Source organism: Melospiza georgiana, chromosome 16 (genome assembly GCF_028018845.1).
Source record: "Melospiza georgiana isolate bMelGeo1 chromosome 16, bMelGeo1.pri, whole genome shotgun sequence".
In the NCBI taxonomy this organism is placed as follows: Eukaryota; Metazoa; Chordata; class Aves; order Passeriformes; family Passerellidae; genus Melospiza; species Melospiza georgiana.
The window spans coordinates 7,622,904-7,635,595 of record NC_080445.1 but is presented as its reverse complement, the minus strand read 5'-3'; the positions used below and the strand labels follow the sequence as shown (position 1 = coordinate 7,635,595).

General features: G+C 43.0%; 1 protein-coding gene across 1 annotated transcript; it reads left to right on the top strand.

Moving 5' to 3' along the window:
* Nucleotides 1-3,758: 3,758 nt before the first annotated feature.
* LOC131090299 (acyl-coenzyme A synthetase ACSM4, mitochondrial-like) lies at nt 3,759-11,509 on the top strand. Its single transcript, XM_058035587.1, has 13 exons — nt 3,759-3,959; nt 4,740-4,950; nt 5,389-5,596; nt 5,998-6,141; nt 6,554-6,710; nt 7,165-7,244; nt 7,937-8,060; nt 8,778-8,858; nt 8,984-9,085; nt 9,985-10,112; nt 10,211-10,310; nt 10,908-11,027; nt 11,423-11,509. Exons 1-13 carry the CDS (start codon nt 3,759-3,761, stop codon nt 11,507-11,509), a joined length of 1,743 nt encoding a protein of 580 aa, XP_057891570.1.
* Nucleotides 11,510-12,692: the final 1,183 nt, after the last annotated feature.

Below are 12,692 nucleotides of genomic sequence, written 5' to 3'. Positions count from 1 at the left end.
GACAAAATATCTCTCTGGGGGGGAAATCTGCATCCAGACTATTTTTGTTGGCAGACAGCACTGAAAAGATTGTGTTAAGTTCTGGGTATTTGAACTCATTTGCCTGATGGGCAGAATAATAAGGTTAAAATAACCTGTATAAGGTTCTGCTAAGGAAAAAGGCAATAGTTCCAATGTTAAATAAGTAACTTTTCTTGAGGAATCAAATGTCACCAATGCTGAAATCTGTGCATCAAAGATTTGAGAATAAACAGCTACAAGTGAAGACATGGGACAAGGGGTAAAAGACATAGGCAGGCCCATGATCTGTTTTTTTTGGTTCCTGTGGGATTCCTAGAGATGAAATTTCCTTGTAGGAAATGTTTAATAACATCTTTTGCTGTTTCACCTTTGTGAGCAGAGGCAAAGATTGCTCCTGACAATCTTCTATGGAAACATGTATACATTTAAAGCAACCAAAAGACACATAATGGGTCACATGCTTTGCCAAATCTGTAAATTGTGAAGCCCTCCAGGATTTACTCCTGCCCCAAGAGACAGCAGAGAATATTTCTGGCAGTCAGGGCATGTAGTGACATCGTGTGTTAGTTTGTTTATTACCTTCTGTTAGGAATCCTGGCAAAGAAGAATGAGAATGTACATACATGACAAAATAGGGATGCTGTTCCTGAGAAAGGATAAAGATTAAAGTTTTAAGCAAGGAGTATAACTGGTCATTAGCAACTGTCTCCAGGAATGAATTTTCAGCTCCCTCAACAATACCTGTAAAATTAGCAGAATCAGCTACCAAATTAAAAAGTCATGTAACAAAACAAACAACAGGACTAAATCTTAATGATCTTTATCAAATGTTTAACCTAATTAATGGTTTGTAACAGTCTGAGAGATAATTTTAAGTCCCAAATATTTCTAGGGTGATGTTTGCTGTGTCTTTTCCTCTGTAATGGTCAGTCCAGCTTGTTGGGTGGCTGTGATGGTGACTTTCAAAGTTGAATGTAAAATGGATCATTTTTAGCTGCAATAAGTATATTATCCATATAATGATAAACAATTGCTTGTGGATGATTCTGGTGAAGGGCTGCCAGAACTTTACCTTTATTTCTTTAGGCTTAGGCTTACTAGGCTTTTGCTTTATATCTACGAAGTCTGGAGCAGGTGTGTTACCATTAGGGATTTGCATGAGTGCTTTCCTTGCTGCATTTTTAATATCATCAGGCACTGGCTTTGGGAGGTTTGCAGCCTAATCTTGGGGCTGGGTATGAGCTCCCTCCCCAGCTGAGTGTTCTAGTGTTAGCATTGCCTGTGCCTGGTCCTCAGCACTGTAAAGCAACAACTGATTCAACATGCAACAATTGATGTAACAATCTCTTCCACCCCCTTTCCCACAGGGTGAATCCAGGCGGAGACAGCAGCACAGTCATCACGTGCTGTATGTCATGAGGGGTTAAAAGATATGCAGTGAAAATAGCTTGCATTCGACTGCTGAAGAAAGGAGAAGCCTGTCCATAGCTTTCGGCAGCCTTACAGTCTTTGTATTTCCCTGTAGGCTCGAGGTTCCCATCTAGGACCAGCTCTTCCCCTTCTGTTCTTTACCATACTAGTCTGGCTCTTCAGCCACGGATCAGTGGAATCACTGGCTCTAGAAGGGATTAGGTTTTCCTCTGAGGAGGGCGGAAGATGCAAGCACAGTGTTGTTATTGCTGGAAGGGTAAAGGCAGAGCTGGTGCTCTGGCGCACGCACAGCCATGGGGACATTGGCACGGCCATGTTGGAGAGCAGCGCGTCGGGGAGCACGGTAGGCGTGGCTCTGGCTGCCCGGGAGGGGCGTGGCCCGGGGCATGCTGGGAGTTGTAGTCAGGAGCGGTGGGGTGCAGTTGAAGGGGACCGTTGAGGCAGCATGGTGCCTCTGGTGGCATAGACGTTAGCAGGGTGGTTAGCAGGTAATACAACACGATATTCAGATGGACAGGAGAGAGGCTGGGGTGGTGAGGAGCAGGAAAGGCAGGGGGGATCCGAGAGGGATCCCAAGCAGAGGACGCAGAAGGGAATGCAGGGTAGCTGAGTAACTTGTGTCGAGTTCCATTCTAGGGCAGTCTGCGGGAGGACAGGGGAAGGAACACGAAGGGGCAGGGGTTGCGATTTGCACTGCTTCTGTGTCTGGGACAGGTTGCACCCTGGCGTTCCATCCCCAGGGTGAGGGAGTTAAAAGCAGTCTCGGTTTGGGAAGGGATCCTGCACAGTGAAGTGGCCCCGGACCCCCCGGATTCCTGCCACACCAGCAAGGCCAGGGAGGGGCCGAGCGCCGGCAGTTGCTGCTCTTTGGCTTTGAGCGTTCTGAGAATCACACAGAAAGCAGGCACACCACGAGACGGTCCCCCTCGGTAGCTAGGTCATAAAGCGTGACGCCCACAAAGTTCCAAAATCCCACAGAGAAGATTCCACAGTCCGTGCCGTGTTGTGCAGCGCCGCACGGGGCCGAGCCGGGGCTGCAGCCGGTGAGGCACAAGCGCCAGGGCTGGGCAGGGCCCTGTGGGCGGGTGAGAGCAGGGCCCTGGCTGCGGCAGAGCCTGGCACAGCGCTACTGGCTACAGTTGCCAGGAAGTTCCGAAACACCCAATTTAGAGGGCTTTAACTCGTGATTATTGGCCTTTCTTCTGTGGACCGCCAAGAAAAATTTAGAGTTATTGTATTTGTCCCTGTCTAGTCTTGACAGTTTCATTCCCATAATAATCCGGATTAGGTGGGGTATGCCCACCGGGTTGGGCTAGGAGCAGCAGGAATAAGTGTCTCTTTTCTCTACTTACCTGCTTTTTCTGGCAGGCAACCAAAAGATCTGACTCCAAGGGTTGCTTGTAACCATGTCAGGCCTGCTGATTTAATCCACAGCAGAGAAAATAAAAGGTCCTTATGACTGGTAAAACCCAGTGAAATCAAACAGAAGATCCCTCAATTTGAGGTCCCTGTTTGGGCGCCAGTCATTGTAGCTTTCACTCGCTGCAACCCGTAGTTCAACTTGGCCGGGGAAACTGACAAAAAAAGGGATGGGAATGATGGTCTTGCCCAAAAAAAAACCCCAAAAAACTTTAATAGCAAAATAACACACATGGAAACTGCAGAGTCTGGGGACATGATCCAAAGATGTGGGGGAGGGGATGTGGCAAATATTACAAGGTATAGGGATCTTCTAAGGACAAGGATCCAGTCAGGAATGTGAACTCAGAACATGACCTTATTTGTAAAAGGTACTGAAACAACTGAGAACAAGAACCAGAAACCTGATCAAATATAGGATAGATCTATTAACATATTGGTTCCCATGACCCCACTCTTCTTGCCATGAGAAGTTTTTTTCAGTGTCCTGTTTCCCATGGCCTCAGGCTGATGCCCCCTGCCTATGCTACTGAGGTTAAGCCACCATTTATTCCAGCTGGATGAGATTCCACAGTTGTTGTTTTTGTTGCAGGATTCATAGCAACAACTCCGCTAATTTTATTAAACTCAAGGTGACTGTGCTTATTCTATATACCATAATGTTAAATATTCACGTCACAAAAATACAGGTAACATGATATAAAACGAGGATGTGTGTAAGCAACCTATTTATTCAAGATGGTTTGCGTTCGTTTATCCGACATCGTACATGGGACAGCCTCCAATAACTGGATTCGCTTAATGTCTTTTCTTTCATTCCAGGTGACTGATTCCTTAGATGTACACCTGATTCCTTCCCCTCATCATCTGATAAAACATCATTTATCATGAGGACATTTCTTAAATCCTGGATTCCTCAGTGTTTGTGGATTCTCAGGTCACCTTCCAGAACATTTCATGGAAACCACCGGCTTCTTACATCTTCCATAGCTTCCCATTTTGAATCTATAATCCAGGGTGAAAAGGAAGTGCCAGAATATTTCAACTTTGCAAGTGATGTCTTAGATAAGTGGACACAACTGGAAAAGGTAGTATTTGTCTTTTATTTTATAGACATTGAATTGTAGTTTAACCCCAGCTGTCAACTGAGAACCACAGAGCCCCTGGATCTCACACACACACATCCACACACATCCAGCGGGATGGGGAGGAGAAACAGGAGGAAAAAAGGTAAAACCCGTGAGTTGAGAAAGAACCGTTTAAGAATTGAAATATAATAATAATAATCATCATATTAGTAGCAGTAGTAGCTCACTGTCCACTGGTTGATGCCCAGCCCATCCCCAAACACCTCCTAGCAAACTTCCTCCCAGGTTGTAAACTGAGCAGGACCTCCTGTGATGTGGAATATCCCTTCAGGCAGTTCAGGTCAGCTGTCCTGTCCACGATCTCTCCCAGCTTCTTCTGCAGCTCTTTGTTGGCAGAGTGTGGGAAACTGGAAAGTCCTTGACTTAACAGTAAGCACTGCTTAGCAACAACTAAAGCATCAGTGTGTTATCAATACTGCACTGATCCTAAATTCATAAACCACACACTTTACCACGACATAGTAAGGGAATTGACTTCATTCCAGACTAAATGAGGAGACAGTGGAAAGAATGTCAGATGATACAAATCCATTTTCCTCATGGGTACTAGGCAGTATCGGCTGCAGAGTGGAAAGCATTATTTTATTTTGGTTATCAGAAATACAGGTGTCACCCTAAGAGAGTGATTGCCAGAGATGGTTTGCTTAGTTAAGCATTATTTTGTATTAAAGTGAAACTTTTTAAAGTTTTTCTTCTTATTATGTCTCTTATGTGTTGAAGGAGGGAAGAAAACCAGCAAATCCAGCTTTTTGGTGGGTCAATGATAAGGGAGAGGAGGTGAAGTGGAGCTTTGAGGAATTTGGCTCTCTGTCCAAGAAGGCAGCCAATGTCCTTTCTGAGGCCTGTGGTTTGGGGAGAGGAGACAGAATTGTGGCAATTCTGCCTCGTGTTCCTGAGTGGTGGCTCCTGAACGTGGCCTGCATGCGAACAGGTGAGTGACTCAGGGACTCGGTGGCTGAAGACAGAAAGCAAACAGAGCCTACAAGCCATCTATTAGATGAGGGTGAAGAAAATGCAAACAGGAATATTCTGTTGGGGCCTCTACAGCTGCTCTTTTGGCTAGAGGGAGAATTGGCTGCACCCACACAGGAAGCACTGACATGGTCCAGTCAAAATCAGTGAATTCAGCCAGTGAGGGCTGAATGGCTGCAACCAAAGGCCACACTTGGCCTCATATATTGGAAGGGAGCTGAATTTATCATGGAAGAACTTATATGATTTGAGTCATTTATAATTCAATAGATCTGTTTTGCTCTGCTTTTAAACTGATAAACATCCATGATGGATAAAATCAGCATCAACAGAGAGACATAATCAAGTCATTTTGGGAAATGCTGAGTTTTCTCAATTGCCTCTTGCTTTTTTCCAGGAATTGTCTTTTTTCCAGGAACATCCCAACTAACTGCCAAGGACATCTTATACCGACTCCAGGCTTCAAAGGCCAAGTGCATTGTTACCGATGATGCCCTGGCACCTGCAGTGGAATCTGTCCTGTCTGACACCCAGTTCCTGAAAACCAAACTCATTGTAGGCCAGGGGAGCAGGGATGGGTGGCTGAACTTCAAAGAACTCCTTGCGTGAGTATCCAGCTCTTTTCTTGCCAGTTCTTTGAGGTTTTGGGAGCTGTATCATTCAGGTGACATTGCTGAGGTGTGGGGATAATTTTCAAAATATGAATGAGTTACATTTCTGTCAACTTGCAGCACTGTGATTACACTGCATTAAGTACATCTTCATGCAACCAGGTTTTGGGACCCAAGTTCAGGTCCTTCAGCTTCTTCTTGCTCTTCGCCCTTGTGATTCAGAGTATATGTGACAGGCAAAATGTGTTCTCTAACATTTCCCTGTGATATATAATGGATTTAGTAAGATCATATAATTTGAGGCAGCTTTCCTGTTGATCTCCTAAACATTAAAAATACTGCTTCCTTGGAGGAAAACTGCATGCAGTGACCAGAATACATAATTTCTTCTGAAGGGCTGCATCTGCTGAACATATATGTACGAAGACGAGGAGTAATGACCCAATGACTGTGTATTTTACCAGCGGAACTACAGGCTTCCCAAAAATGGTGCTGCATTCCTACTGCAGTTACGGCATTGGATTTGTAACCACTGGCAGGTATTACCTTGCAGTTCCCCCCAGGGTCCTGATTAAGTGCTGTGATCAGCACTAAACTGAACACGAGACCATAACATTCCAGTAAATGTAGGCATTTCATCACTGTAGGATTTGCAGCTTCTTCATCTTTCCTCTCTCATGGTGAAACTCTTGTTATTAAAACCTTCTTGAAGGCCCAGGTGAGCTCATTATGTGCAGAGTTGTGTCACTTGCAGGGCTGAAAGCAGAGGAGCAATAAGGAGAGCATCCCTACAAGCACACCAGAGGAAGTCAAGTGCTCTCATGTTGTATCAACCTTTCCTGAGAGCCAAAGCAACCTTGGGCTGTTTCATTATACCTTAAAAGTTAAATCTGTGGCTTGGTGCTGATTTGCTTTCCCTGAAAGTCTTTTTCATCTCTGCTTTTTCATCAGGCATTGGCTAGGCTTGGGTCCTTCAGATGTAATGTGGAATACCTCTGATACTGGCTGGGCAAAATCAGCCTACGGCTGTGTTTTTTCACCATGGATCTGTGGAGCCTGTGTCTTTATACACCATATGCCAGTGTTTAAACCAGAAATTATTGGAACTGTGAGTAATCCCCGCATCCCCAGCAATCCAAAGGTACCAGAATGCCTATTCCTCTTCCCAGCTCTTTTTCAAAACCACTCAGCTGGATGATTCTCCTCAACATTGGCCTCTTGTGTGGGGCAGAAACCTTGACTTTCCCAAGAATACTGGAAAAGTTGTAGTAGTGTTCCCTATCTCAATCAGGCTTGAGCCTGGGACAAAGACACCTTGGAAACCCCCCCAAAAAACACTTAACTGGAACTACTGCTCTCACTGGTCCTTCATTTACATGAGTGACTTCTGTTGAACAGAAAGTTCCATATTGTGCAGGAGTTTGACTGCCTGGTACAGTATTTTTATTGTTTTTATCTTGCAGACATTTGAGCATGTAAATGGTGTTAATCACCTGCACATTCACAAGGTCAGGCCCAGCATTACACTTTCTTTTCAGCACAATAATTTCCTATTTCTCTAGACTCTCTCAAAATATCCCATCACCACCTTCTGCACGGCTCCCACCGGGTACCGCATGCTGGTCCAACATGACATGAGCAGGTACAGCAGGGAAGGGAGGGAGGCTGGGGTACAATGCTGGGACACCTCTGCAGGCTTAGGTCCTTGGGTTCCTTAATTCTCTTTTACAGTTCAAGGAAACCCAATTAGCAAAGCTTGCTTGCTCTCAGTAAAGAACACTCTCTGTTTTCAAATGTGAGAAGAATTAGCCACACCATAGGCTACCTGGGCTTAGGACTGGCTCTTTGAATAGACAGCACAGAGGAAACAAAGGAGATTTTTTTTTTTAAGCTGTCACTTCCTCTGAATTTAGGCTTCACAGTTCAATTGAAGTCAATGTTTTGGGCAGCATTGGATCAGGGAGTTACTGGTGCACCATGGAGTTGTTCTCACATGCTTGAGAATGAAGGGAGCAGTTAGAGGAGTTCCACCTGCTGAGAGTTACTTGGCAGCTGTTCTTCCTGACTTGTTACTCTGTAAAATACCCAGCTTGTGAGAAGTGATTTGCAAGGGGTTTTCACATCTTGGTAAGGTACTCATTCTTGTCACATAGGTCTTTCATCCTACCAAAAGCCAGTCCAGGTTTTAGCAGAGAGCTCAGGCTCTGTCATCCTATTCTGCCTTTCCTACAGTCTTAGGTGTACTTGGAAAGCTGAGGAAGTCTATTTAATTAAGGTTGCTCACTGCTCATTTTAGGAGTTATGAGAATTATTTCATTTGCTCTTCCTCACAAGGTACAAGTTCTCGAGTCTGAAGCAATGTGTAACTGGAGGGGAAGCTCTCAATCCTGAAGTGTTTTCCCAGTGGAGAGCCCAGACAGGGGTGGATATCCTGGAAGGATATGGCCAGAGTGAAACAGTACGTTTGCATTAATTCTTGTAGTATACCCATTCAAAGGTAAGACTACTAGAGCCATGGTGTCCTTGATAAATCAATGGAAAAGGTTAGAATCGTTTGCATGATTTAAAAAACTTTGTATAATTATGATTATACAGTTCTAGAATCAGCAAGCTGCATATTCTAGATAGTTTAGACCCCTGCAAAAAGGTTGCCAGAGACACTTCACATCAAATAAGTTGTAGGAGATCTCTTTCTCATCTTTACTTCAAAATAACCCCTGAACACATAATTTGCTCCAACTATCAATTTGGCCTGTCTGAGTTTTTAATGGCAAATATTAAACCAGCTCACATCCCAGACTTCTCTGTAAGTGAACATTAACAAAACTATTAAGAGCTAGATCTCAGGCTTTCTCTCATTTTGCCCTTGAAATGGTCCCAAATTAATTGTCCCAATATTGAAATAAGATCTGTAATAATAATCTGCTGTCCTGCAAAATAAAAGTCAAGAGTTTGCAGGACAATCCACTGGCTCAGACTCAACAGAACAAAGCTCTCACAGGTCTGACCTGAAATGCCTCTCACCCCCTCTGGTGTTCTCAAAAAACCACAGCGCTTTGGTCCCCATTTAGCCCTTGTCACACAAACTCATGGAAAGATGCCTAATGCAAGCAATAACAAAATTTACAAGATATTGCAACAATTTTGAAAAATACTTTAAAAATCTATTCTGCAGGTGGCAATCTGTGCCAATTTAAAAGGAATGAAAATTAAACCTGGCTCTTTGGGAAAACCTCTTCCCCCTTATGATGTGCAGGTATGTGGCAGTTGTGGGTAGAAGAGTAAGGCAGTGCTGTGTCCCTTCTGTGGCCTGCACTGAGCTGCAGCAGATGTTCCTGTGAGCTGATCAAAGCAGCCCTGCTGTGTGTGTCCTTTCTGCAGATCGTAGATGAGCAAGGGGCTGTGGTGCCTCAGGGAGAAGAGGGCACCATTGCTGTCCGGGTGAAGCCCAAACGGCCCTTCTGTCTGTTCTCCGAGTACTTGGTGAGCCTGACTTGCTGTGCCTGTGTCTGCTCAGGCACCCAGGAGACACCCAGGGCAGAGGTCTGCCAGGAGCAGAACTCCATGCAGAATTCTCAGAAAGTCTCCCTGGGTTACGTGAGGACTTTGAGCCTGATCAGTGTGTGGTGATGCTGAGGGGCAGGACATTCTTAAGAAAGCATAGACCCAGGCAAACTTAAAGACATTCTCCCCTGCAACTGAACTCTCATAATTAATAAGCTATCTATGTTTTTAATCCTTTTCTGAACCTCCATAATATTTGGATATTTGTAGCATTCTCAAGCAACAACTTGTAAAATGTAATTGCTCACTAAGGGACAAGAAACTTGTACAAGACCAATACTATAGCTTCTGGTTTTCACTCTGTCTTCTGTTGTCAAAGTGTTTTCTTGTGTGACCAAGAGGTTACACTGGATGTAGAGGTCCTATAGGTCAATGCAAACAATGAAGTTTTCTTGCAGGTGACCTCATTTCAGTTTTGATCCTGTCAGTTAAGGGTAAATAGTTTATTTTGACATGAGATTATTGTGGCAACCTCTTCCAATGATAAATCATCTCCCTGAACAGAGTGGGTTACACATTTTTGTGGGTCACACATTTGCTTTGATGGATGGGCATTTTGATAGAGCACAACTTTTCTCTCTAGAACAGAAATCTCTACATACATTCTTTAGTGTGTAGTGCTCTTTTCCACCTGCCACACACTTCAGGCACCAAACTGCTAATCAATATGGCTTTTTAGTTGAAAACATGAAACAGTACTGAACACACTTATTTTGAGAACAACTGAAAAAATTATTTTTGTCATTTTTTGCATCACTGCTAAGGAAATGCATTATGTTTCAGTAATAATCAGGTACCTTTTCTGAAATTATTGCCAGGATAATCCAGAGAAAACTGCTGCCACTCTGTGTGGAGATTTTTATCTCACTGGAGACAGAGGCTTTATGGATGAAGAGGGATATATCTGGTTTGTTGGAAGAGCTGACGATATCATTAACTCTGCTGGGTAAGGCATCTCCTGTTAGATCTGCCTGATGAAATGCAGCCTGGCAAGGCCAAGGACTGGTCCCTGCTGCTGGGCTGAGCTGTCTCTGTGCTCCCCAGGTACCGCATTGGCCCCTTTGAGGTGGAGAGTGCATTGATAGAGCACCCAGCAGTGGTGGAGGCGGCTGTGGTCAGCAGTCCCGACCCAGTGCGAGGGGAGGTAAAGCAAAATAGGGAAAAAATATCCTTAAAAGAAATACCCTTTCTACTAAGTATCAACTTCCTTATAAGTACACAAGGCTTCCCTGGAATTCAATCTGTTGAATATTTTAAAAATAGGCTATTTTTTTTAAATCCATATCTTAATCAAACTTTCAATATCAGAATTATTTCTTTGTTTGCCATTTTTATGTGGAAAAATGTTTTAGCTTTCCAGACTAATTAAGATATGTTTTTGTCTAAGCAATGAAATTTTGATTATTTCTTGTTTTGTCACTTAGTGCAGTGTAGCAGTGACATCCAGAGTGTTTCATTTTTGTCTTACATTTTCAACTTTGCAACATTTCTTTGAGCAACAGAGTCAAGATTTTCATCTTAATTAGGATATAACTTAAAGGGAAATAAGAAAAAAATCCCCTGCTCCAGAATGGGTCCTTCATAGCACAGCATTCTCTAGTAATCAGCTAATGAAAAGGGAAAACAAAGACAAAGATCAAATTTTGGCATTCTGAATTTTGACATTCACTTTTCAAAACAAATGTATTCCCTTATTGCCACCTCTGGAAGTTAATGGAACCCTTTCATTTTTGTGGCACAGGTGGTCAAAGCTTTTGTTGTTTTAGCTCCTCTCTATGAATCACATGATCAAAAAAAATTAGCTGATGAGCTTCAACAACATGTCAAGAAGGTGACTGCACCATACAAGTATCCAAGGAAGGTAAGTACAGCCCAAAAAGACAGGTTCTCTCATTGTACCTGAAACTGAGCATTTGTTTTCCCACCTCAGCTCTTTTCAACACCTTTCTGACAAACACTCCAACCAGAGTTAGATAAAATAAAGTAGATGACAGGGTCTGCTGCATCTGCAGCCTTGGGTTGGCTGTGTGAGCTCAAATGCACCCAGGGGGAGGCAATGGTCGTGCAATTTTACTTCATGATGCCCAGTCTTTCTTTCATGGAGTACTGGGCTTTTCACAGCAGCTCAAATGGGCAAGGCATTCAGTCAGCATTTCATGCTGACTCTGCAGCTTCCCATCCTTTTATCCCCAACCATAATGAAAATGTGTCTTTCCTTCAGCTGGGAATTTAAACTGATGTATTTTTGCCTTTCAGGTGGAGTTTGTTAAGGAGCTGCCAAAGACAGTCACTGGGAAAATCCAGAGAAATGTTCTAAGGAGCAAAGAGTGGGGAAAAGCATAAAAAGAGCAAGAGTGATCTGGAAAACAAGGAGAGAAATATTCTATTACCTGTACCAACCATAAGACATCAAACATGGCACATGTTTATGACCTAGAACACGGGGAAACATGACAAAAAACAAACTGCGGAAGAAAAAGTCGACAACACTCAAACAAAGTGTAACTACAACTCTTAGAGACATAAAATTAAAAGAGAAATTAATAAAAATAATCTTTGTCCTGTGGTGGCTATCAGCAGCACATTAATATATTCTTGTCAATAACTACCACTGCACCATTCTCAAACTCTTTCAGAGTGGGACGAAAAACAATTTCTTTTTAATTCTTCTCTTCATTATGATGAATTTGTGATGTACTTAAATGGTTAAAGTTGAGGCAAAAGAAGACCCAAAATGCTCTAGGTTAAGGTGCAAATGATGCACAATTAACAATGTTGTAAATGATTACACGAGAAAAGTTACTCCACAGGAAGAATTTTGCTGCTTGGTCTGTTTTGTGCCACATTCTGTTCTCATTACTCCAGAAGAGGTGAGCAATAAAGTCAGAAGAGTTTCACTCCAAAACCTTTTTGAAAGAGTTTCCAGGTTTCACATCTCCAGGGAACAGCTGATCTTACAGTGCCTCTTATGGGAAACATGTCCTAGCAGGTGAGTGAAATGAATGAAGAGGATCTCCCCCTGCAGCTCCTGATCTCTCCTGACCACAGCAGGCAGGCAAGGAAAATGAGTAGAAAAGTCTCTATCTCAAACTTAGGGCCCACAGAATAAAGTGAAGGCTCTTGGGATTGATGTGGAGAATGGATGGATCAGTCAGCAACTGCTGGGGCTAAAGCATTGAGATTTTTGATGGAATTGGTTTGGAAACAAGCGGAAAAGAAAAAGGAATTGAGAATCAGATACTGCATGTATGAAGCAGGAATATTCTTCTAATGTAAAGAATAATATGTGATGTTTTGTTTTACTATGGAGAGTTGTGGGCAATTAATTTAAAAATTAAAAATATGAGGAAGGAGGATAGGGAACTTTACATTTAATTAGCATGTTAAAATCATCAGTCTGGTTCTGACTAGCCAAGTGACTTTAATGAAGAACTCATTAATTCATAACTGGATTGTCTTTGGATAATCTCAATATTATTTTTCTTTTTTTTTTTTTGCTGGTTTGGTTTTTGTTTGTTTGTTATTG

Coding starts and splice junctions, on each gene's coding strand:
- LOC131090299 (XM_058035587.1), top strand. CDS start 3,759: ATGAGGACATTTCTTAAATCCTGGATTCCTCAGTGTTTGTGGATTCTC. Junction 4,951..5,388: donor CGTGGCCTGCATGCGAACAG/GTGAGTGACTCA, acceptor GCTTTTTTCCAG/GAATTGTCTTTTTTCCAGGA. Junction 6,711..7,164: donor AACCAGAAATTATTGGAACT/GTGAGTAATCCC, acceptor CTATTTCTCTAG/ACTCTCTCAAAATATCCCAT.